Raw genomic sequence first — 25,275 nt, 5'->3', positions numbered from 1 at the left:
TGACTCAGACTGGTTGTACTGGGCAGCGCCCAGTGTCCACCAGACAGACAGGCAGGCAGGCAGGCAGGCAGTAGTCGTACCTGTAGTATGTGGGTGTTGAGCTCCATCTTGTCCTCGACCAGGGATTGGTTGAGAGCGGCCATCTTGTTCAGAGAGTCCCTGGTTTCAGCCAGCTGTCTCTTCATTAGGTTCTGATCACACACCAGCAACACCATACTGTCTCTGGTCTGGAGAACATCTAGTAAGTGAACAGTACACCGACTGTGGTCTGAAGAACATCTAGTGACTGACAAGCAGACTGTCTCTGCTGTGTAGAACATCTAGTGACCAGCAGACTGCCTCTGGTCTGTAGAATATCTAGTGAGGAACATGTACAGTGCACGTGGGGGGCACCTTCTGTAAAGCTTCTCCAGCCTCCACAGCCTCCTCATTTGCTCTCTGTCTGTCCAGCTTCTCTCTCTCTACCGCCCCCTAGGGGCACAAGGGGGGGGGGGGAAGAGAGAGAGAGAGAGCGAGAGCGAGAGAGAGAGAGAACGTCAACTAAAGTATGTAACCACTAGGGCTGTAACGATACACAAACTCACGATTCGGTTTGTATCACGATTTTTGACCCACGGTTCGATACATCCCACAATTTTTTTAAATTTAAAAGCATTTTATTCAAACAACACTTATATACCAATTAACTTAATGTAACATTTAATAACAAATCATTTGGAATACTGAACAGATTTGAACAGGGAGAACAGAAATAATACTATTAAAGTATAGCTAAATTAATAAAGAAATAACCAAAGATTGCAGTTGGAGGATACTTTTTGCTGGTAGGCAAAAACCCTGAACTGTTTGGTTGGTTTAGTCAAATTTCCTTATTAGCGCTTCTTATTAGGCTATGTAGCTTAAATAATGACATAATCAGGCCGTATAGAATGCAACATGTTTAATAGCCTAACTTTCAATAGATGGGGAAAAACATGAACGTCCAACATGAAGTAGCAGTAACGGGGCATAGTGTTACGAGCACCATATGTGTGTGCGCGAGAATGGCAGTGTGCGTATGCGTGTGTGAATGACGTCAGCGAGTGAGTGGACGAGCGAGGAGAGCGAGCGGTAGCGCGTGTCTAGTGAAGAAGCGAACGAGTCCGGTTGAATAAAGTACCCATCCTGTCAATAATCGGTGGCCGCTTCATTCCGACCTATAAGCAGACAAACTGCCAGTCAAATCACACAAAAGAATAGAGACAGGATCACACAGGCAATTTTTTTCGCGCTTGGCCCAGGCCCGGCGTCATGGGCGGGCCTTAGGGGGCCTGGCCCGCCCTCGGAGTCAGTTGGGCCCGCCCTGGACGGACGAGCCTGTCAGTCTCCCGCCAACCAAAAAAAGAAAAAAAGATCGCAGATCGCAATATTTCAGATTTGTACTAGTTTGAAAGAAATATGGATATACAGAGTTTTTTTAATCAAGGAGCACGGAGGGTCATAGACAGTGCAATTCATGGTGAAAGTCAGGAGTGTTGAGGAGTCACGGTCACCTGAGGTTGACACTCTGCTCAAGCCGAAGCTAACCGGGCTACAGACGTTGGGGTCATCCCTATGTTCCCCGGGTCCTATGTTCCCCGGGTTCTACGTTCCCCGTTTTTCCAAAAAAAGGGTCCTATGTTCCCCTGTAGCCATACATACCGAGGAGCATAGGACCCTTTTTGGGAAAAGCGGGGAACATAGGACACTTTTCTGGGAAAAGGGTCCTATGTTCCCCGCAATCTATCAATCTTTAAAAATATTTAAACTTTGACGCGACATTCGCGTGATGACAGCCAATCGGCGTTCAACAGCGTGGCCACTGAGTGACATGTGTAACGTAACAGCCAATCAGCGTTCAACCGGCCAACTCAGTGCAGTGCAGTCCGGGGTGAGCTGCAGCATGGAGGAGAAAGTGATTGTTGCCGTTTGCTACTCCAGGAGCTCTTTATATAATAGTATATCATATAATATAATTGTATAATAATATCACGGCCAAAAGCTCTGTGCGCCTCCGGATGGCCGTAGCGCGGTAGGGATTGGGCTTCTCGGGGTTTGTTTACCGGCGTATGAATAGACTGCCTCAGGTTCTCCGACGTCTCTCCCTCTTCCACAAAAGGTAAAGACATGCAATGGTAGTTATATCGGCCGGAATTTGGCAGTAATGGTGGAAAAAGTAACAGACCGGGGAACATAGGACCCTTTTTTTGAAAAAGGGAACCGGGGAACATAGACACGCTCCCTATATGTATATCACGGGGGAGAACCCCCCGATTAAATCGACCTATGACTTCACATTTCTGGCCTAAAAAAATTTGCCCCCCACAGGGCAATGCAAGGCCCCCCCGCAAATCTGTGTCTGGCGCCGGGTCTGGCTTGGCCCACTCTGGATAAATGTCGTTCATATCGCATATGAGGACTTCGACGGCTGTGGAGAAATTCAATCCTCCGTAGCCACGGAGAGCTGTCATCACAGAGAGGGCATCTCGTCGCATACTTACGTCATCGATAGGAGGGGGCGCTGTCAGCAGACTATTATTTAGACAAATTATTAGCAAATTTCAATCTGACAATTTGACCGGAGTTAGAAAGGGCATATTGCGCTTCTGCCTTCTCACACCGCGAGACAGGTTCGTGGCTTTGAGTGTCGCAATTTCGGTTTCGATACGTGTATCGTTACAGCCCTAGTAACCACACTAGATTACCACTACTAGTTTGTGCAAATCAATAATTTTGCTGATGTTTTTATTCAAAGCCCCCACAGTGATATTGTGTTAAGATCCATTGGACACACATACATAAACTATTACTCTCCGTCTGGTCTCCTTCTAGTCTGTGTAGGAGCGTCTTACACTAACAGATTTGATAAAGGGATACGTATAGAATACATAACTAGGGATCGACCGATAAAGATTTTTTAGGGCCGATACGATACCGATATTTTTTCATCAGCCTTACCCGATACGCCGATACCGATATTTAGAGCCGATACTACTTTTTTTTTTTTTTTTTTTTGCTCCCTCAATCATAAAAATTACACTGATAACAAATGTTACAAGTCTCAATTAAAAAAAAGGAACATTTATTGAACTTCAATATAAAAAACTATATTTAACAAATAGTAAAAACAGGTGAGGTAGAACAAGTAAAAAATAAATAAATAAAAAATCGGCGAAAATCGGCCGCGTATCGGCCGATACCGATACACGTAAAAAACGCGAATATCGGCCGATAATATCGGCCGACCGATATATCGGTCGATCCCTATACATAACCCTTGTGTACATGCTTGTTAGTTTGGTTTCATGGAATGCAGTTATTAAACTGCAGTTATTAAACCCCTTTTAAAAAAGCGGAGCCTAGATGCCTCTATTATTAACAACTACAGACCAATATCAAATCTACCCTTCATAAGTAAAATCATTGAGAAAGTTGTCCTCCAGCAACTAAATCACTTCCTGGCATCAACTGGTTGCTATGACACCTTCCAATCAGGATTTCGACCCCTGCACAGCACTGAGACCGCCCTTATTAAAGTTGTAAACGACATCCGTCTTAACACAGACTCTGGCAAAACCTCAATACTAATGCTACTTGACCTCAGTGCTGCATTCGACACTGTAGACCATACATTACTTCTGGAAAGGTTAGAAAACTGGGTGGGGCTTTCAGGCACTGTCTTAAATTGGTTCAGGTCCTACCTACAAAATAGGAACTACTTTGTTTCCATTGGCGACTTTGTATCAGAATCAACCAACGTGACATGTGGAGTCCCACAAGGTTCGATCTTAGGACCCTCTTTATTCAACATCTACATGCTCCCACTAGGGCAAATCATGCAAAATAACAATATTGACCATCATTGCTATGCTGATGACACGCAAATCTATGTATCGCTATCACCAAATGACTATCGGCCCATAGATCTGCTGTGCCAGTGCATTGAGCAAGTGAAGGAATGGATGTGCCGAAATTTCCTTCAACTAAATGAGGACAAAACAGAGATAATTGTATTTGGTTCTAAAACGGAAAGGCTTAAAGTAACCCAACACCTTCACTCTCTGTCCCTGAAAACCTCAATCAAAGCCAGAAATCTAGGGGTTATCATGGATTCAGATTTACATTTTGACAGTCACATCAAATCAGTTACAAAATCGGCATATTATCACCTTAAAAATGTAGCAAGACTTAGAGGGCTCATGTCCACCGAAGACTTACAAAAACTTGTACATGCCTTTATCACTAGTAAGCTTGATTACTGCAATGGTCTCCTCACAGGTCTCCCAAAACAAACTCTGAGGAAGCTTCAGCTTGTTCAGAATGCTGCTGCTAGAGTTCTAACAAAGACCAAAAAATTTGATCATATTACACCAATTCTGAAATCGTTACATTGGCTTCCTGTAGGTCAGAGAATTGATTTTAAAATCATGTTGCTAACCTATAAATCCCTACATGGTTTAGGCCCAAAATATTTAACTGATATGCTTCCACTACATCAGCCTTCTAGACCACTAAGATCCTCTGAGACCAACCTGTTAATTATCCCCAGAGTAAACACAAAACATGGGAAAGCAGGATTTAGTTACTATTCAACAAATAGCTGGAATAAACTCCCAGAGGATTTAAGACTTGCCCCAACTCTGAGCACCTTTAAAACAAGACTGAAGACTTTTATGTTTGTTATAGCTTTCTGCTAAAATCTTAAATACATTGCACTTTCTAAAAAGCTTTTTTAACTTTGCCTCTATTTTCTATTTTAATACTAAAATGCCTTTTTCTATTTTACCCATTTCTTTGCATATGTTTTTCTTTTACTTATCTATTATTTTATTTTATTGTATGACAATGTTTATATGTGAAGCACTTTGAGTCTGCCTTGTGTATGAAAAGGGCTATATAAATAAAGTTGCCTTGCCTTGCCTTAATGAAGGTAAACATGAATATGATAGTGAATAATCTATTAGTTGTAGGGATGTGCCACATGACTTGTCCTTTGCTTAAAGGCCTTATGACTCCTTAGTCTTTGATGAAGGATTGGTACGGGCGAGGGCCTCTTGAGAGGAAACACCTTGGCCCACTTCAAATAACACTCTTCTTTTCTAGATGTATTTTGGATGAAACGATTCTGTAATATTATTCAGTGTCCACCCTGACTGGGCTGCTCCGGACTGAAGGAGTACTCAGGCCCAGTCAAGTGTCGGTACCTTCAGGCTGTAGATCTCCATGTGACCTCTCAGCTCTCTCTCCTTCAGCTGGGCGATCTCCATCAGGCCCTCCTCCAACCTAAACAGAGTCAGTACACAGTTAACTACACCCACAACACATTAAACAGACTTGACTACACTCACAACACATTGAACACACTGTTAACTTCCCCCTGGAAATGTTAAACACACTTAACTACACCTCTAACACACTTGACTACACCCGTACACATTAAACACACTTAACAGCCTAACAAATTAACCCCCCCCCCCCTGAAAACAGCAAACACAATTCACCACAGCCCTAACACAGTAGATTAGATTTGATTTATTTATTGTCCTTGTTCAACAGAGTTAACAACAAAATTATGTTTAGAGCATTACATTACCCAATACAAAGATAGATCTCCCATATGCTATAGTATATACATATATTAATAATAAATAATATTAACAATAACCCAAAAGTGCAATAGTGCTAGTGCAGTTGAAATGTCAACAGTCCAGTTATAGCTACAATGTGTGAAAGGAAAGAGAATGAGAATGCAGCAATGCAAGTCCAGTCAATAGTTATTGTTGGGGATAGGTAAAAATACCGATTCATCAATGCACTGCAATTTATTTGTTCTCGTTTCAATTTCGATTCAGAATTTTTTTGAAATCGATTATTTCCATAAAAAAATAAAATAAAAGAAAAGAAGCATACTCAGTCATTGTAATCTAGAAGCGAGTATGCCTAAATTTACATTCCCTTTTACATTTTTCCATGTTATGATTATTACTTTTATGCTGCAAGTTTAGCTCAGGAACAATACTATACAATGGTGTATTCCCTTTTTGCTAGTTAAAGCAAAATGAAATGGTTAAAATATTATGAAATGGTTCATTCTAAATAATATTTAGGTATTTTTGTCATCTACATTAATTATTGAATCGATATCGAAGCAATTTGATCAATTCCGAATCGAAATCGAATCGAATGAAGACCTAAAGAATCTAATTTAATTGTGAGGTACCTGGCAATACCCAGCCCTAGTTATTGTGATGTGTGAGTGTATCGGATGAGTGGTAAGGATGGGGGGGGCTGCAGTCCTGTAATAGATGGAAAATAGTTTACAGTGCAGCAATGCAGTCCAGTTCACAGTTATTGAGTGGGAATTATAGTGGGAGTTATGTGACCGAGGGGTTGGGGGTGGGTTGGGGGGTGCGGGGCACAGGTTGTTCGTTCTGCAGTCTGACAGCCTGTGGATAGAGGCTGTCAGTCTGTTGGTCCTGGAGCAGATGGAACGGTGTCTTCGTCGGTACACACATTTAACTGCACCCATAACAAATGAAACACACTTAACTACAGCCTAACACATTAAAAACACCCCGAACACATTAAACACAATTATCTACCCCCTGAAACCGTAAACACACTTAATTACACCCCACAGTACATTGTCAAGTTAGATTTTATGTTCCAGAGCAAAATAACGTCAAACAGTTTATATTATTTAAATATATATAACATGTCAAAATCATATTACAAGATATTATGCTATTCCATACCATATTTAGACATATGTATACTCTTATGTTTGTAAATATTCCGTATTATGGTATATATTTGAATGGCGAGCAAGATACCTTTTCTGTCCGTCTCTCTTCACGTGTCTCCTCTCCTCCTCCTCCCGCTCCATCTCTCTCCTCATCCTCTTGCTCTCTCTTTTCTCCTCCTCCTCCCTCTTTCCAACCAGCTCCACCTCCGCCTGTAGACCCATCACTGTCTCCCTCTCCCTGACACACACACACACACACATTTATGGGAGCTACCTTTTATTGGTGTGTGTCTGGTGTGTGTCTGTGGTGTGCTTGTGCGCATGTGCGCGTGCGTGCGTGCGGTACAGACCTGGCCAGTTTCTGCTGGGTGTCTACCAGCTGCAGGTGTGTGGTTTGCAGGAGTGTGTTTGTCTCTGAGTGGTCGGCCTCCAGCTGGTAGAGTCTGTCCTGTAGAGACTCCTTCTGCTCCTCCAACCTCCTCCTGACCACCTCCGCCTCCTGCAAACACACAGTCAGCATGTGACTGTTTATTTTTGAAGCATGTTGTATTATAGTAATATCATATTAATAGTGCTCTGACCTGTAGTTTCTGGTGTCTCATCTGGAGGGCGCTGTCTGCCTGGGACAACACCGCCAGCAGAGAGGAGAGATGATCTACCTTGGCGGGGGAGGAGCCCAGGACTCTGGACTAACACACACACACACACACACACACATGATCTACAACCTCGTTGGATGGTTTGACACATTTTAATCCATAATAGTAGTGATCTATTTTGATATTTAAAAAAGTATGAAGACAGTAGCAGAATGATAAGTTGAGGACACTGCTCCTCGTTCAAACCTTTAACTATTTCTACATCCGTGCTGGTGGATGAAGCACGTCCAAGCAGATTAGATTGGTCTGATGCTCTCAGACCAATGGAAGGTAAACAGTGAGTACACATTCCAATCACGGTACAGGAAATAGGAAGTCTAAATAAAAAGGTCAGTGCAACTGGACCAACACCCAACCTAACATCCTTTAATTTGCTGAAAGCTGATTATGGGTTCATATACGGTCTGGAGTGAAGCTCACCAGGGTTAGGATAGCCTGGCTCAGAGACTGGTAGCTCCTCTCCACCTCACTCCTCCTCTCCTTCTCCTCATCCTCCATTATCTTCTCCCCCAACCATCGCTCCCTCTCTCTCTCCAAAGACTGCACTAAGAGAGAGAGCTCTGTCACCCTGAGTGACAGAAAGACAAACAGACAGAGTGTAAGAGCGAGAGACAGGAAGAAAAACTATAATCATTAAGAGAATGTTTTCCAGGTAAACATTTGATAGGTTTTAATTGAACCGTGGTTGTGTTGAGCCAAAACCACGGTAAGTGCTGGTTGGTGCTGGTTAGTGTTGTCTCTTAAGTGCTCGTTAGGGCTTGTGTAAGCAGCCTTCTTACTGAGGTGAGGTCCCATGGGTCTCACCTGCACTTATCTGGCGGCAGTTTGACCCAACCGCAGTAACAAAACCTGAAGCTAGTCAATGAAGGGCTGCCCTTCAGTCCCCAGGTCCCTGTGTGTACCAGCGGGCCATTCCAGTGGTAGAACAGGGGATAAATGAGTGATACCATAGCATCGCTTTACCTAAAAGTTATTCTATGTTTTTTAGTGGGGTAGGCAGTTTGTCCTTTCTGTTCAATTTTCTGTTAAGTTTTGCTTTAATAAATGTCCTTATTGTTTCAAATGCCACGTTTCCACCGGCGGGTGCGCTTCGGCCCAGCATGCCTCAGCCCAGTAGTGAAAGTGCGGTTTGGCCCATTTCACTTACGGCTCGCATTTCCACCGCGGGAGGGCAGGGTTTAAGCCGGATGGCGATAGCCGCGGCAGCTACGTAAGCATCCTGGCTTCATAGCAGCCCGACACAGTGTAGACTGCTAATAAATCCGATGAATAAGAAAAACGCAACACAATAAACAAAGAGCAACAATTTAGGACTTCCAACCAGTTCGTCAAACTTTTGCGGGACATTTTCTTCAATAAACAAAGCTTTTGCCGTTGTCGAGAATTACCTGGCGGGTACTGTGTTTGTTTCTTATTATCCCCCTGTCACAAGGAAGTGCCGATTCTGTCGACCAATCAACGGACGCCGTGTGTAGGGCGAACTTGTTGGCACCTTTTCAGACATCTCAGTACCCCAACGGAGGAGTACTGAGCGAGATGAGTACTGCTCATCAAAGCTCAATCTGGACCCCGCCCACTTTTGGCAGTGGAAACGCAAACAGTGCCGCACCTTTGCATACTAAACCGACCCACACCCGCAGCAGAAAACACGCCATTAGATGACCCCTTTAACCACCTCAGTTGAGGTGGTTAATCTGGTAAAGGATGACCACTCGGCACCTCCCTACGGAGGTGTTCCAGACACGTCCAGCGGCCTCTGGGAAGACCCAGGACTAGGTTGAGAGATTATATCTCAACACTGGCCTGGGAACGCCTCAGGATCCCCCCGTCAGAGCTGGTCAATGTGGCCGGGAAAGGGAAGTCTGGGGCCCCTTGTTTGAGCTTCTGCCCCCGCGACCCGACCCCGGGTTAGCGGTTGATGATGAGTGAGTGAGATTAGCCATTTGTGTAGTGGCACTGGCTCTATCCAATCACTTTATTTACTGATTAGATGAGCCCCTTCTAACTTGTTAGTCTAGAACGATGCACCGTGGCAGGCAGAAACATGTACCATTTGCCATCATTTCAAACCAATTGGATGATCCAAGAAAATGGAGTTTGTTCTTTGGTGAAAGCTCATTGTTGTACGAGGCCGGCCCTCAGACAGCTGAGAGGAACCCTGATCAGTCAGTTGATTTTTCTCAAGGGTTTAAAACTCTCAGAAGTACAAATAAATAAGGCATTGATGAGCTGCATATATAAATAACAAAATTTGAGAGTGTGCGACTGAATTTTACATCTGGTCGCGCATGTGCAATGACCAGTCAATTTGCCCATTTTTTTTTTGACACGTTAAATGTGGAAAATCAGTCAGAAAATCCGGAATCTGTAGCAGGCCAACGAGTGTGAGAAGGATGGGGAATGGCCACTGTTAGTGGCTAATGTGTGGAAGCGGAGGGTCCTAGAGATTATCGAGCGTGTAAATGTCTGTGAGAAGGGGAAAGATTTGACAACCTGCTACGTGCATTTGAACAATGAGTAGTGGTGCAACGGTTAGTGTGTGTACGGATCAACCCTCACGGTTCGGGACGCAAGTGATCCGTGGATCGGCTGATAAAAAAAAGAAGTTGTGCGTTCACGTGATCAGCGCATGTTTAGAGGACAATTCCGGTATTAACAACATCATCAAGTATCGTAGCAAAATACAGTTTCTGTTGTGTTTTATTTGGCGTTCCGTAAATCCCATTGAAACCGAAACCGAAACCGGAACCGGACATGTTTATGTTTGGTTGTAGTCTTTTCGCTCGGTTCTCCGTATCAACAGTAGGGCTAGAACCGAGCGAAAAGACTACAACTAATCCCCCTTGCAATGAGCAATGAGTCTTCCAACCGAAATCAATGGATTTACAAAATGCCAAATAAAACACGACAGAAACTGTATTTCGGTACCATACTTGATGACAAAAAAAAGAAGATGAGGATGTCTGCGTTGCCTTGGGAGAGTGTAGACTCTAAACTCTCCCCAGGCAATGCAGACATCCTGAATTGTAAATCCAGGGTTAGGGATTATTTACTATCCATGTTAAAAGAAGAAGGATAATGCCTCAGATTGCAATTTTTTTAAATATTGACCATGCTTAAAGGAAGCAAGATTATTACCTAATCTTTCACTTTATTTTGTTTGTACTAGAGCTGTCAGTTAAACGCGTTATTAACGGCGTTAACGCAAACCAAATTTAACGCCGTTAATTTTTTTATCGCGCGATTAACGCAATTATTTTATTTAAAAAAATATATATATATATATATTTTTTTTTTTCCTTTGGCTCAAAACAAAGAAGCAGTAGCCTGACTGCTATGTTCAAATGACATTTGTTCAAAGCAGTCGTTTAATTGCACTATAGGCTCTTTTTTTGTATCGTCCTGTTTTGATCAGTGTATATGCCAATGTTGTTATCAATAAAAAATCATTTGCACAAGGCAAGCCGATGCACTTCACCATGTTGATAAGAGAATTAAAATGAGAAGAATTATGGGACAAAAAAATCAAGGGATATTTAGCATAGAAAAAGAATTTGCGATTAATCGCGATTAATTAGAGTTAACTATGACATTAATGCGATTAATCACGATTAAATATTTTAATCGCTTGACAGCTCTAGTTTTTACATATTGGAAGATTTTATTTAAATTGACATTTGTCTTGTAATCTTTATTGTTGTTGTTGATCCGAAAATTATCCGACCCGTGACTCAAAAAACCGTGACACGATCCGAACCGTGAGTTTTGTGATCCGTTGCACCCCTAACAATGAGCAAGCAAACATAACACAACTTTACATTGTATTGCACATACAGCAAGACCGTGCAATGTATACATTGGTGACCGGAATAAAGTAGCAATGTAATCAAGTGTGTAAGAGCAATTAAAATCAACATTAAAATGAGCAACGTGGTACAAATACAAAGGAAATACATCTCTTCACGGGCGCAGCCATTTTGTTGAGAGGGTCATCACTGCTTTCGGTCTACTCTCAGCATTCCGCGAGATGAAGTCAAAAAGGAGGCGTGCCTCCGAGAAATGCCGTAAGAAAGCTGGATGATTTCCCGACTATCGACATGGAAGGCTGGCGTCCGAGGATTCAGGAACACACCATAAGTGTCAGAGAATCATAGAACTCGTAAGTCCACCCCTACCGGTAGACCCCCATGGGACCTTTGAGATCGTAAAATATGAATAGGTTTCAATGGAGAGAAAGTAATTATTTTCTGGTCCCAGTCTTTATATGCCCTGGATTACACAAATGTTGTTTGTGGATTTAAATTCAAAATTTAGAAAACAAAATAAAATTTGTGAGGACATTTGATAATGTTAGGTTTTGTGTGAGGCGGCTTTGTGAACTACAGCCCCTCGCTGATCTCGACGCAAATGAAATACGGTGTGGGTGTCAGATGGACTCGGCTGCCAGATCAACTTGGGGTCCTGCGCTTACAGATGACGTATCGACACTTGACGTATCGACACAAGCCAACGGACAAACCCGGAAGGGTTGTTTATAAAAGGGGCTCAATCATGGACATAAAAAGAAGGCTCAATCCGTTTTAGTTTTGATTTCATTGAACGCAGCCCGTTCTTACGCACAACAAAACCAATGGAAACACGTCTAAAAGCACTGATGAATGCATATGTAACCCAGTTCCTGTTAGGGACTCTTATTCTGAATGAGGAGAACGGAAGTGTCTGCGTGTGGGTCGCTGTTTTGACTCTGTGTTGGGAGCGCTGGAAATAAAGTGGATCGCCCCGTTCAGTGAATGGAGTAAGCCGATTCTTCTTTTATATATAACCCAAGTATATTCATCAATAATTTGTACCGTATTTTCCGCACTATAAGGCGCAATTAAAAGCCTTTAATTTTCTCAACAAAAAAAAAAAGAAAGAAAATTCAACGCAACTCTGACGTCCCCCAGCTGGTGGGGGGCTAATGCCATAATCGTTTGCGTTTCAGGCATCCACAAGAATCCTAACACTGAACCGCATAAGTCTGGATAGATTTGAAACCACCTCCGAGGTTGTTTTCAGAAATGTGCGGTTTCGGGCACCGGATTCGCCGGCTCCGTCTGGATGGTCGGCTGAAACGCACAAGACTTATGCGGTTTCACCAAAAAAACGGCTTTGTGGGGACGGGGATTTATAAGGCGAACACAACACACGTTCCACCAAGTCTGGAAGACAGCGCCGGGCGACTTACGCCACTATTTGACAATGGATCGTGGATGCCTGGGCTGATATATCAGTCTCAACTGTGGTCCGAGCTTTCACGAAGGCAGGAATAATCACTGAACTGCAAGGCAACAGCAGTGACACTGACTCGGATAATGACGAGAGGCAGCCGGGCATGTTGGATGCCGTACTCGCCCAATTGTTCAATTCGGACACTGAAGAAGAAGAATTTGAGGAATTCGTGGATGGGGAATGAACTGAAAAAGTGAGCTTTACGTGTTATACGTAACTGAACAATGTTGAGTTATGCACTAACGTTTGAATTAGCGGTATCAGACTGGGTTTCTTTCACATGTTTACAACTGAACAAGGCTGGGAGATATTGTTAATATGCACATTAACGTTTGAACATCGTTACCATGGGAGTGAACGGAGTTGTCAGAACGCTTAATAAAGTTTGACTTTATCTGACTGTTTTGTTGACATTCCCTTTAGCACAGCACGGTCTAGTCGATGCATAATGCAACCCCAGTCAAACGTTTGACTGCAGTATCTTCTATTCTATGCGCCTTATAATCCGGTGCGCCCTATATATGAAAAAAGTTCGAAAATAGGCCATTAATTGAAGGTGCGCCTTATTCCGGTGCGCATTATAATGCGGAAAATACGGTACATTAGATTATTATTCATAGATTAGAAAACAAAAGGAGATCGTTAATACTTGGGAATAACATGGGAATGAATAAAAACACGCATGCGCATTTAAAAGACAGCGTTTACAGGAAGTCCGTCATTATTGCGCATCTAGGACCCCGAGTCGAATTGGCAGCCGAGTCAATCTGACACCCTCAACGGCACCACGACTCTTGTACAGACATGGTGATCTCTCTGCTCCACTTCACCGCTTTTTTCTAATGGGAGGATAACAGAATTGAAAGAGGTGAAAACCATTATAAATCGGGGCATGTGTAGATTTTCAGTTATGCCGATGGGGAGATTTTCGGTCTTGTCCACGCCAGTCGCAGGGAGCATGACGTCACATACGAAACATGTAGCCTTTCTCATTGTGTTTTCTCTACAGCCTTTAACTGAACAATTTCACATTAAACGGTTAAACTCTTGACATGAAAAATTATAATTTAAATCAACAAACAACGTATGCATAATCCAGGGCATATAAAGACTGGGACCAGAAAATAATTACTTTCTCTCCATTGAAACCCATTTATATTTTACGATCTCATAGGTCCTATGGGGGTCCGCTCTGCTTCAGGAAGGGGCAGACTTACGAGCTCTATTGACTTCCATTGTAAAAAATAGTATTTTAAAAAGTAGAATATCTTTTTAAAGCGGACTCCTCCGCTACTGAGTAACATACCAGCACCGGAGAAGTCTCGCTCACAATCGCAAAACCCGCGACTGACCCGTGCTGTTCAGGGGTCCGACCCGACCCGCACCCGTGTCCGACACAGTACATTATTCTTCACCCGTTTCATCCAAATTGTGTGGGTACCCGACCCCGTGCAGGACTCTGCTTCACATGGGAGGCGTTTGTCGCGCCTACTATTGCATTCTCAATGGAGAGGCGAGCGGGCAGAGAGGAGGCGCAGAGTCCTGTCAAGCGGCACAACGACAAGCGGGCGAATAAGTGAAACTGTTCTGTGCTCGTCGAACGCATGCACGCGCACGTGGAAACCGTTGGGATAGATGGGAATCACAATATTTCTGGATTCAGTTGGGGGCCAGTGCTCCTACTGAAAAATGTTAGTCTGGAGCCCTGCTCTAGAAACCCATCTATCTACCTCTGTGTGTGATTTCACAGATGTCCACTAGAGGACAGAAAAGGACAGCTGAGTCCTCCTTCAGCTCATAGACACAGAAGACTTGGACCCTGATGTCCTACTGCGGAGATACTTAAGACAGGGTTTGTAGAGCAGAGGAGTCTCACCGCTGCCCGGTACATGATGGCCCATCACTGGTTTATTCTGCTTATACCAGTCAGCAGCAATGAGTCAATATCATGGGCCACCATCTATGACCTCATTGGTGTGTTATCGACCAAATCGGCTGAAACTAGTATATTCTCTGATTTTTTATATTCTTTGAGCATGTTGGTTCTGCGTTATTAAGGATACACTACTGGTGAATATTTGTGTTTGACCATTGTTTTTATATGTTGGATTTGTAGCACATGGATGTTGGACTGTTAAAAGACAGAGGTGTTTGTTATTGAACAGAATACATCCCTAGGAACGTTATACCACCTATTAAGATATTAATACATCAGTCATACAAACTAGAACAACGGTTTCTCTAAATCAACCTTTCAGTCACCGTTCTGGACTACAAACTAGACCAGTCACCCTTCTGGACAACAAACTGGACCAGTCGTACTTCTGGGCTACAAAGTAGACCAGTCACCCTTCTCGAATACAAACTAGACCAGTCACCATTCTGGACTACAAACTAGACCAGTCACCCTTCTGTAGGGATGGGCATGATTAATCGACGATCGACTAATTGATCATTAAGAATTACGTTGATTACGTACATTTTTCAGTGATTAAACTAATGCAGTGTGCAATTAAACATTTTACCAGACAATATTAAAATGTGTGGCACCTCCCCCGCAATAAACATTCCGCTTTGAACGGTGAACTCTTTACACCTAAAGACAAGCTATAAAAACTATAAAAACTACAAAATGACTATTAATGCAGGCTATGTGGAAAATGCGCCGACTTTGGCTCAGCCTCGCTCCGCCCTCTTCCGCTACGTAGCTAAGATGGCTGCCGTTGAGTACGAAAAGTGTACATCGCCACACACTTCGCGATTTGACTGTTTTCAGTACACTTATTTTCGCCCGATCTGAATCGGAACGCCCTACGTACTCAAACTTAGACTAGTAAGTACGGATAGTATGGATATTGGAACACGGCGATGTAATCATGAAGCGGACGAGGCCACGGCGAAGTCTGGTGTGGGACCATTATGATTTAAAAAATGACTTCTTGGGGAGCACTATAGGCCTACCACTCAAGGCGAGGTTAGCATCGAAGCAGAAATAAAGAACTTTCTGAGCCCCTGGATTGCGGAAAGTTGTTCCCCCGCCTTGCCAAGTTAGCACGGAGGTATTTGTGCATCACGGCAACGTCGGTCCCCTCAGAGCGGGTGTTTTCGGCGGCTGGACTGACGGTCACCAGGCTGCGGTCGCGTCTGACCCCAGAGCATGTCAACAGGCTCATCTTTCTGAACAAAAATCTGTAGACAGGTTGGTTAAGTTATAACATGATTGTTTTTTTGATATTATTATTATTATTTTGGGAAGAAACTAGGGTTGTGTTTATTGTTAGTTATGTTTATGAGCACCGGCTTCGAGCTGCATGCTCTGTTGCTTAGAGCAGAGTAGCGCATTACTATTGAACGGATCTGGTTTAACTGAGTTGTTCATCTAATAATAAAGATCCCAATGAGGAAAACACGCTGCATTTGTATTTTCATTTCAGTTTGAATATAATATATTTTTTTAATCTTAATGTAAAATATTAACGATTAATCGACTAATTGATTGTTAATTCTCCCAACGATCGACTAAGACAACTTAATCTAATGCCCATCCCTACCCTTCTGGACTACAAACTAGACCAGTCACCCTTCTGGACTACAAACTACACCAGTCACCCTTCGGGACTACAAAGTAAAGCAGCATCAAGGTCTATCTCACCTTCCTTTCAGTTCTGTCAAATCTCTCTCCTTCTCCTCTTTCTCCTCCTCTCCCCCCAGCAGCTCCTCCAATTGGCAGGGCCCCAGGGTGGAATGAAGAGGGGGTGCAAGAGGAAGGGAGACAGAGGTGAAGGAGTCACAGCAGGTGAGGAGTGAGGAGGAGAGGGAGGAGAACCCAGACCGCAGCTCACAAAGGTCCCTGAGGAGAGAACACAGCAATAATGTCATTCAAAAAGATCTGTGACAAGGCACTGTTAACAATCTAGACCAACTCAACACATATCAAAATCCAACACAGTTACATTTCTGAATCAGCATCCTTTAATATACAAGACAGGTAGACAGACAGGCACGCAATCACACGCAGACACATAGGCAGGCAGAGAGACAGAGATACAGACAGCTGGCAGAAAGAAATACAGACACACAAACAGGCAGAGAGACAGAGATACAGACAAACTGGTAGACAGAAAGACAGACCGAAAAACATGCAGAGAGACAGACTACCTGTCTGTGGCGGTCTTTAAGGACAGACAGTCTCTTCTCAGTGTGATGACGGATCTCCATAAACACATCAGACGTCCCTGTTCCTTAGTCACATGACCTATTAGACCCTACAATAAGCAACCACACACACATACACACAATTAGTACTAGGCCTTCACAGAATGAGATGGATGTAAAAGCTATGCAATTTAGTTTTTATGCATTTATATTACAAGTCACTGAAATGGCATTCCAAATGGTCCATCACGGAATTCAAGACTACGGAGTAGTCATTCAAGACTACGGAGTAGTCTTTCACTTTCAAAACTACCGAGTAGTCTTCCACTTTCAAGACTTCAGAGTAGCCATCCAAGACTACCCAGTAGTCATTCAAGACGACCGAGTATTCTTTCACTTTCAAAACTACTGAGTAGCCTTTCAAGGCTACCGAGTAGTCTTTCACTTTCAAGACTAAGGAGTAGTCTTTCAAGGCTACCGAGTAGTCTTTCAATTCCAAAACTACAGAGGAGCATTTCAAGGCGAGCAAGTAGTCCTTCACTTCCAAGTAGTCTTGACCTAACCCTTGACCTAACCCTTGACTGCATTGTAGTCTTTCACTTTCAAGACTAGGGAGTAGTCATTCAAGCCTCCCGCATAGTCTTTCACTTTCAAGACTACAGAGTAGTCTTCCAAGACTACCAGATAATCTTTCACTTCCAAGACACTAGTCTTGAAAGACTACCAAGCGGTCTTTCGAAACTAACAAGTAGTCTTTCCAGGACAAGTTTTCTCTCAGGGACATCTTCTCATCTGCTAACTAGGATTGGTCTGACTGATTGGGCTGGTCCGAATCTGTGCAGGATGCAAGATAAAACGTATTCCTTCCAATGAGGGACTGGTAAATGGAAGTTTGCTAGTATGATCCCCAGCTCCTCCTGCCGAGGTGTCCCTGAGCAAGACACTTGAGCCTAACTGCTCAAGGCGAGCTGGCTGTTGCAGCTCATATTTATGAGCTGCAAAAGCAACAGTAGTATGACACTAAGATAATAAACCACTATGTTCAGAGTTGACTTGTTGAGTTTAAGTGTCTCATTCAAGGAATGGAGGAAGCTATGGTTGCTAAAAAGATACACGAAGCATGCTTGAGAGCTTTATGATGATGTTAATCTATGATGCAGGATATCAAAACCACTATTCAGGGTCACTCCTGCATTCTGTCATTCATTATCTTGTCATGGTCCATCTTGTGTTCATGTTTTTTGAGCAAGGTGGGAGGGTCTTTAGGTGCTCGGCCTCAAACACATTCAAAAGGAATATACGGTGCCCTTAACACCTCAGACTTACCTCTTTCTCTTTCTGCCAATTTACTTCTTTGAGCCCCGCTTCCTCGACAGCTCTGGACCAATCAGCAGTCAACTTATGGAGATCCTCCCTCAAGGCAAGGTTAGTCTGCTCTGATTGACTGAGCTGCTGTCTGAGAAATGAATTTCCCTCAGCCAGTCCAATAGATCTACAAACACACACACACACAAATAGGAATACAACTACACAAAATAACCAGAAACTACGTTAAAGGAGTAGTAATGAAAGCAGAACACCACAGTGGGTTGAGGTACACCCCAGTATACGTATCTATTAAGGTATTAATCATGTATGAAGTGCTACCTCTGCTGCTGCTCCTCTAGCCTGAAGAGGGTGCTCTCCAGGGAATCGCTGTGAGCGTCCAGCAGCCTCCGCTAACATGGACCACAATACAGGAACACATTACTAATCACATGCCACAAATTAACACACATCTGGGATCCAGCAGTCCTGCCAGGCTGCGGCAGAACCTTTGGGGGGAGGGGCCCGGAGCCTGGGCCAGAAACCAGGGGGCGGGCTTACACCTCATTTCCTGTTTAAGTCCAAGACATTCAACCGAGGTAAAGCCATTCACACGAAGAATGACGATTTCAGGAGGGGATTGTTCTACAGTGGCCGGTCTACACAGGATGTGATACAGACACACTTTATTCCAGTTCAGTAGTTCTGGCCGATTTGTGTTTGGCGTGTAAGGTGCATACAGATCCTCCAGCTACTAGGCTGTCAAGGCCAATAGGAAGAGAGCAGTGACATGCCCCGTGCTCGTCTGCAATCAGACCTTATGTTGAATCTAAAATCTGATTTCTGAGACTACATTGACATAATACATACTCCAAATTAATGCATTAATAATACTACCAACAATCTCCAATAGATAACACACATGAAAGCATACTACCAACATAATACTACATAGAAAATACAGTGCTTTATAATACAGATTACTGTAATCTATATAGGGTGACCTCTGACCTCTTGGTTGGCCAGCTCCCTCTCCTCTCCCTGGAGACGCTGTTTCACTTCCTGGTATCGCTCTCGGAACTCCACCACCTACAAACACAACTGAAGTAACACACTACACACAGAAGCACTGCCGCCACATGACAAACAAGCACGTTGCCATAGTAACTACATCCTGGAGGCTAGGCCACATGCTAGGCTAACCCGTTGCCATGGCAAAAAAACCTTGTTCTGAAGCTTGTGGATGAGTAGGGCCTGTCGTGCCTCCCTCTCCCTCCCCTCTCGCACTCTTCTCCTCCAATCCTTCTCCTCACCTGACCCACGCAGAGAGAGAGACGGGTCGAGGCAGCTCACCAACTGGAAGAGAGACACAGAGAGAGAGATGCGAGATGTATCAGCATGAGCCCTATGGTACAGTGTGTTAATGTGTGTACCAGGGTATTAATGTGTGTTAATGTGTGTACCAGGGTGTTAATGTGTCTAACAGTGTGTGGGTAAGACGTGCTCCCCAGTTGTACATTGTGCAAATGTGTGTATCTGGGTGATATTTTGTGTATCAGTGTGTCAATGTGTGCATTAGGGTTTGAATGTGTGTACAGGTTCATGTCTCCTTCTCCCGACTTCCCTTCGGCGGCATGCTCCGGAGGGGTGAGCTCGAGGCCAGAGAAAGGGATTGTACTCCCGGAGCTTAGCTGCAGGGCTAGCGCCGAGTTCCCCCCGCCGGAGATGCTCGTCCGCTGGTCCAAAAAATCTTAGCGATGCTCTGATTGGAGGGGAGTGGGGAAGTGGGAGGTAATATTCAAATGTGCCCCCTTCCTACGTAGGAGGGGGCGCCGAAACTGACTCGCTCGTTTGGTAGCTGGAGGCGGGCTGCTTCCATAAATGCGTGTCTCAAAAAAATCATGTACAGACTTATTTCAAAGTTTGTATGCGTGTTGGACCACCATCTACCCACAACAACACCCCAAATCCCAGGAAAAGTGCTGTTTTCATAATATGTCCCCTTTAATGTCTATCAGTGTGTTAATGTGTGTATCAATGTGTTAATGTGTATCAGTGTGTTAAAGTGTGTATCAGGGAGTTAATGTGTGTATCAGGGTGTTAATGTGTGTATCAGTGTGTTAATGTGTGTATCAATGTGTTAATGTATATCAGTGTGTTAAAGTGTGTATCAGGGAGTTAATGTGTGTATCAGGGTGTTAATGTGTGTATCAGGGTGTTAATGTGTGTATCAGTGTGTTAATGTGTGTACCAGGAAGTTAATGTGTCTAACAGTGTGTGGGTAAGATGTGATTCCCAGTGGAACAGTGTGTTAACGTGTGTTAAAGTGAGTTAAGTTATCAGGGTGTAAATGTGTGTACCAGGTTGCCAATGTGTGTTTCAGGCTGTTAATATGTGTATCAGGGTGTTAATGTGTGTACCAGAGTGAATAAAGTATGTATCAGGGTGTTAATGTGTGTACCAGGGTGGCAATGTGTGTACCAGGGTGGCAATGTATGTACCAGGGTGGTAATGTGTGTATCAGTGGTGGGAAAGTGCGTTACCCGGTGGTCCAGTGCGTGTGAGCGTGAAGTCAGCTCCTCCCTCTCTGCGTTGCTCTCAGCCAGCTCATCCTGCAAACGAGACACGTCTCGTCTAAGCCGCACCCTCTCCTCTTGCCAGCCAATCAGCACGTTTGTGTCCATCTCCTGGTAGAAGAAGGCCATGTTTCAATATTCTACTGCTGACTCTTTAGTCCTCCAGCTTTCTTCCAAAGAGGCTGTGAACTCAGATCCATGTCATTAAGGTGCAGGGTGGGCTTGGGCCTCCTACTCAGGGAGGCCTCCAGGTAGACTGGGGATCTTAGGGAGGGCCTTGTACGCAGAAACTAACAGAATGTGAACACTGGGGGCTGGTCTGACCAGGCTAGAACCTCTCAGCTGGGGAACACACACCTAATCCCCTGTTATCAGTACTAACGTACTGATAACATCATGTTTATTGCTGCTGTCATTAAAATGCCAACACGAGCCACTACCAGTTAATTACTGGTAACTGATTGGCTGTGAACATGACGTGAGCCTCTGAATGGCTGTAAAGATTAAAGTAAGTAAACTTTCTTTAAAGCTAAACCAGATGGAAGACAGTCCGTCTCTGTTGCACATTCTGTATAAATGATATCATACCGTAATGTATTGTAGTATAGTTTAATGTATAGTATGTATAAATCCTACCATACCGTAGTGTGCTGTAGCTTAAAGGAGACATATTATGGGGTTTTCCCAACGAGTAAACATAGCATTTGAGTTCCAGAAAACATGTTTTTGTAGCTGTTTGCTGGAAATAGCTTTTAGGGAAAAAAAAATCTCGCCTACCGCTATTCTCCTGTTTCAGTCCCTACAGAATGCTGTTTCTGGTGTCTGCAGCTTTAATGCACATGAGCTCCTGCCCATTGACCAATGACCTATCAGACTGAAACACAGCATCGAGGAGTGATTGTTTCTGTTTGTGGACTCCTGTAGCTCTATATCTATAATATCATGTATAATATAATATTATATATTGGTATTTATATAACATTATATCTCATATCACGTCCAAAAGCTATGTGCGCCTCGGATGATATTATGAATCATAAAGAATGCGTCTGACGGCTCTGGTACTTCCACAACAAATAAAGACTCGTAGTGGGGGATATCTTGGCCATGGTTGAGAAGAATTGGGGGAAGGAACTTTGGCCTTGACTCTGAAGTCCATGAACGGCGACATGGAGGAGTAGGCCCATTCACACCCTACGGTAAATACGGATACGGGCCGTTTCGTCCGGTCCCGGAGGTGTTTCGTCCGTAAATGGGTCCGTCGCCTCTGAGCTTACGAATCCGGAGTGCTCCGGCAGAACCGGAGCAATACCACCGGAAATCGCGGCGGCAGTATAGAGTCAAAAGTCAGACCATTCGCGAAAACAGATAGAGTAGTATAATATCTGATATGTATATATTGTATTTAACGTTTTATGAGTTGTAACTGGTCATTTAACAACATTTTGAGGAGATAATCTGCGGGTTGGTGAGGGGTGTCACATGCCACCACACACTTTATGCACTTTTTTTTGCCGATTTCGGATGACGCAAAGCAAAATCATCTCTACAGATGTCATGGTTGCGATTGTCGATGCCGTTAATTTGTGAAACGACAGTCACTGCCCTCTAGAGGATTTGTGGCGTAACATCCATAACAACGCTGAAACCAGACGGAGGTATGAAGGGTAGTTCCGGGGGCAACGTCTGGGGCGACGGACGATTTTCGTCCGGATCCGGAGGTATGGATCGGCCTTAAGGGATTGTACTCCGGGAGCTGAGCTGCCGGACTTTCCGCCGAGCTCCCCGCACCGGAGCTTTCAGACTGCCACCGAGACCTACCCCCATCGGACCTGCCAGCTTCGGTGACGGATCAGCTCCAGGAGTACACCGCCGGAGCTGCCGCCGAAGTTTCGGCGGCAGTCCGGCAGAGAAAGGGATGGTACTCCCGGAGCTGTGCTGCCCGTCCGCTGGTCCACAAAATCTTAGCTATGCTCTGATTGGAGGGGAGTGGGGAATTGGGAGGCAATATTCAACTGTGCCGAGACTGACTCGCTCGTTTGGTAACTGTAGGCGGGGTACTTTCAGAAATGCATATCTCAAATAATGTACGGACTCTTTTCAAAGTTTGTATGCGTGTGGGAGCACCAGAGACGCAAAACAAAACCCAAAATCCCAGGAAAAGTGTCGTTTTCATAATATGTCCCCTTTAATGTCTTTACAATGTTCTATAAGATCCCAACAAGGTAAAGAGTCTGCTGAATAACTAACATGTTGAGAAGTGCAGTGACTTTCAGCCCATATTAACTACAATCATATGACAGTTACTGAAAGGACAGGACTAGAAGAGATTCAAACACATTATGTACCTAACGGGACCGGGGTGTTAACGCACTTTGACACTTCAAGTTCATAAAACCAGTGGTCGCTAAGCTGCGAGCTAAACATGCTAACACAACATGCTAACACAACATGTACTCTCACTGCCGCCTTAGAAACCAGCAGGTTACCAACCTGTTAACCACACGGTACGTCCAATAGTTAGGAAGGTTAAGACCCCTGGATTTGAAGAAGAGGATTCAAAATACAGAACACAACAGCCTGTACCCCGACAAAGGAATCAAGAGGAGGTTCTAGCGGTCCGTCCTCCGCAGCGCCCCCTGTAGCATGGATGACCTTTGGTTCTTGTAATACTTATTAGGGGTCCGAGCGCTTGTGTAACGGTGGTCAATCGGTGAAGAACTGATGGACAACGACGTGCTTTTTATCTTCTTATTTTTTAAAGAAGGCCTGGAAACAGAAGACAACAGACAAAATGTCTTCATAAAGCGTGGTGAAGGACACAATTATTTCTTAAACATTACAAAACAAGTGCATACAGTAATCATATAAAATAATAAACAGCATTAATATAAACTGAAATACAAGATTGATATTTATATATTACATTTTGGAGCATAACTGGAAACTGAAGACAACAGACAAAATGTCTTCATAAAGCGTGGTGTAGATCTTTACAGGCTCTGCATGTATGAAAACAAAATGAAATGCATTTACCTTCCAATGCAGTAACATTACTCTGATAGTGTAACAGATTAAAGAATGACAAATATTTTTGTATCTTTTCAGTTTATATGTTGTGGTTAGGTGAGTTTTTAGGTATTGGGAGATGTATTTGTTGTGTAACTGCGCCCTCTATTGGATAGTGGTGGCGATATGCTGGATTTTTGCGTTCCTTACTCAGTTTGCGTTCCACTGGATTGAGAGAGGTACATGTCGACAGCAGTGCAATGCTAACTTTATATATACCTGTTCTAACTTAAATTGTAGTGCATATGTAACTTGTATATGTATTTTAGGATGAGTGCACTTAAATTTAGTCATGTTTTGTCGAGAACATTTATGTTTTGTGAGCTTTACATTGTCAACGTAGCTAAAGGCCTATTTAGGGTCGTTTTAGACGCAGAGACGTAAGCACGTAATTTACACAAGGGACTTGTTTTAGACAAGTTTTGATTTACGGTTCCCGTAAGGTTCCTTAAAGGCCCACTATGCAACTTTTTTAGCCAAAATTACATTAAGTATGCAGGTTGAGAGTTATGCTGATGGTTCTGCATCCATTTCTGGGTCGATTGGTGGGTGTGTCATTTACCCATGTCGCCTCTCCAGTGAAAAAGCGCATATGCAACTTGATCTGTTCGGACCGACACAATCCGGATGTGACGCAGCGGAAGTATCCTCGAAAATGTAGTCAGATTGTAGTTTCGAAAATGCTTTACGGCACAGACACACACCCAAACATGGCACCGGCTAGATATAAACAGCCAGTTGCGAGGCAATTGTTGCATTCATCATGGATCAATCGACTAATGGTACGGCCACACCAACCGCGTTGCCTAACCTGACGCTTGATCATTGTGTGTCACAAAAATGGTTCAACGCGCCTGTGGCTGCGCTAGAGTCCGAGGTAGGAAACCCAAACGCCGCCGTGTTTGGGTGCATGATAGAGTTTAGATCGGGTTAGATTAAATAATCTCGGATATAAATAACGATCTCATCTCATCTCATCGTCATCCGTTTATCCGGGGTCGGGTCGCGGGGGGAGCAGCTCAAGCAGGGGGCTCCAGACTTCCCTTTCCCGGGCCACATTGACCAGCTCTGACGGGGGGATCCCGGGGCGTTCCCAGGCCAGTGTTGAGATATAATCTCTCCACCTAGTCCTGGGTCTTCCCCGAGGTCTCCTCCCCAATGGACGTGCCTGAAACACCTCCAAAGGGAGGCGCCCAGTGGGCATCCTTGCCAGATGCCCGACACCACCTCAGCTGACTCCTTGCTAAGTAAAGGAGCAGCGGCTCTAATCCGAGTTCCTCACGGATGACTGAGCTTCTCACCCTATCCCGCGACGCCAGCCACCCTTCTGAGAAAACTCATCTCGGCCGCTTTTACCCGCGATCTCGTCCTTTCGGTCATCACCCAACCCTCATGACCATAGGTGAGGATAGGAACGAAGATCGACCGGTAGATCGAGAGCTTTGCCTTGCGGCTCAGCTCTTTTCGTAACAACGGT

At 44.0% G+C, this 25,275-nt stretch overlaps 1 protein-coding gene across 8 annotated transcripts in view; it reads right to left on the bottom strand.

Moving 5' to 3' along the window:
- Positions 1-23,740, bottom strand: part of si:dkey-230p4.1 (trichohyalin) — a 56,295-nt gene extending 32,555 nt beyond the window's left edge. Inside the window, exons 1-16 of one of the 8 annotated variants that reach the window (XM_030380667.1) lie at positions 23,223-23,740; positions 21,507-21,603; positions 20,697-20,840; positions 19,378-19,509; positions 19,165-19,242; positions 18,496-18,566; positions 18,175-18,340; positions 16,852-16,958; positions 16,346-16,543; positions 7,843-7,990; positions 7,345-7,452; positions 7,114-7,262; positions 6,852-7,001; positions 5,223-5,301; positions 394-471; positions 81-227 (exon numbers count right to left, since the gene is read on the bottom strand). In XM_030380667.1, the coding sequence (XP_030236527.1) occupies positions 81-227; positions 394-471; positions 5,223-5,301; positions 6,852-7,001; positions 7,114-7,262; positions 7,345-7,452; positions 7,843-7,990; positions 16,346-16,543; positions 16,852-16,958; positions 18,175-18,340; positions 18,496-18,566; positions 19,165-19,242; positions 19,378-19,509; positions 20,697-20,837 (1,752 nt within the window). In that variant the 5' untranslated portion in view covers positions 20,838-20,840; positions 21,507-21,603; positions 23,223-23,740. Of the gene's footprint in view, positions 1-80; positions 228-393; positions 472-5,222; positions 5,302-6,851; positions 7,002-7,113; positions 7,263-7,344; positions 7,453-7,842; positions 7,991-16,345; positions 16,544-16,851; positions 16,959-18,174; positions 18,341-18,495; positions 18,567-19,164; positions 19,243-19,377; positions 19,510-20,696; positions 20,841-21,506; positions 21,604-22,550; positions 22,670-23,222 lie in introns of those variants that run through there. The other 7 variants (XM_030380668.1, XR_003979866.1, XM_030380666.1 and 4 more) reach the window with 7 other exon arrangements.
- Between the last annotated feature and the right edge of the window lie 1,535 nt (positions 23,741-25,275).

The sequence above is a fragment of the Gadus morhua genome, chromosome 16 (assembly GCF_902167405.1).
Source record: "Gadus morhua chromosome 16, gadMor3.0, whole genome shotgun sequence".
Classification (NCBI taxonomy): domain Eukaryota; kingdom Metazoa; phylum Chordata; class Actinopteri; order Gadiformes; family Gadidae; genus Gadus; species Gadus morhua.
Note: the sequence above shows the minus strand (reverse complement) of the source record. Positions and strands in the feature narration are given on the sequence as shown.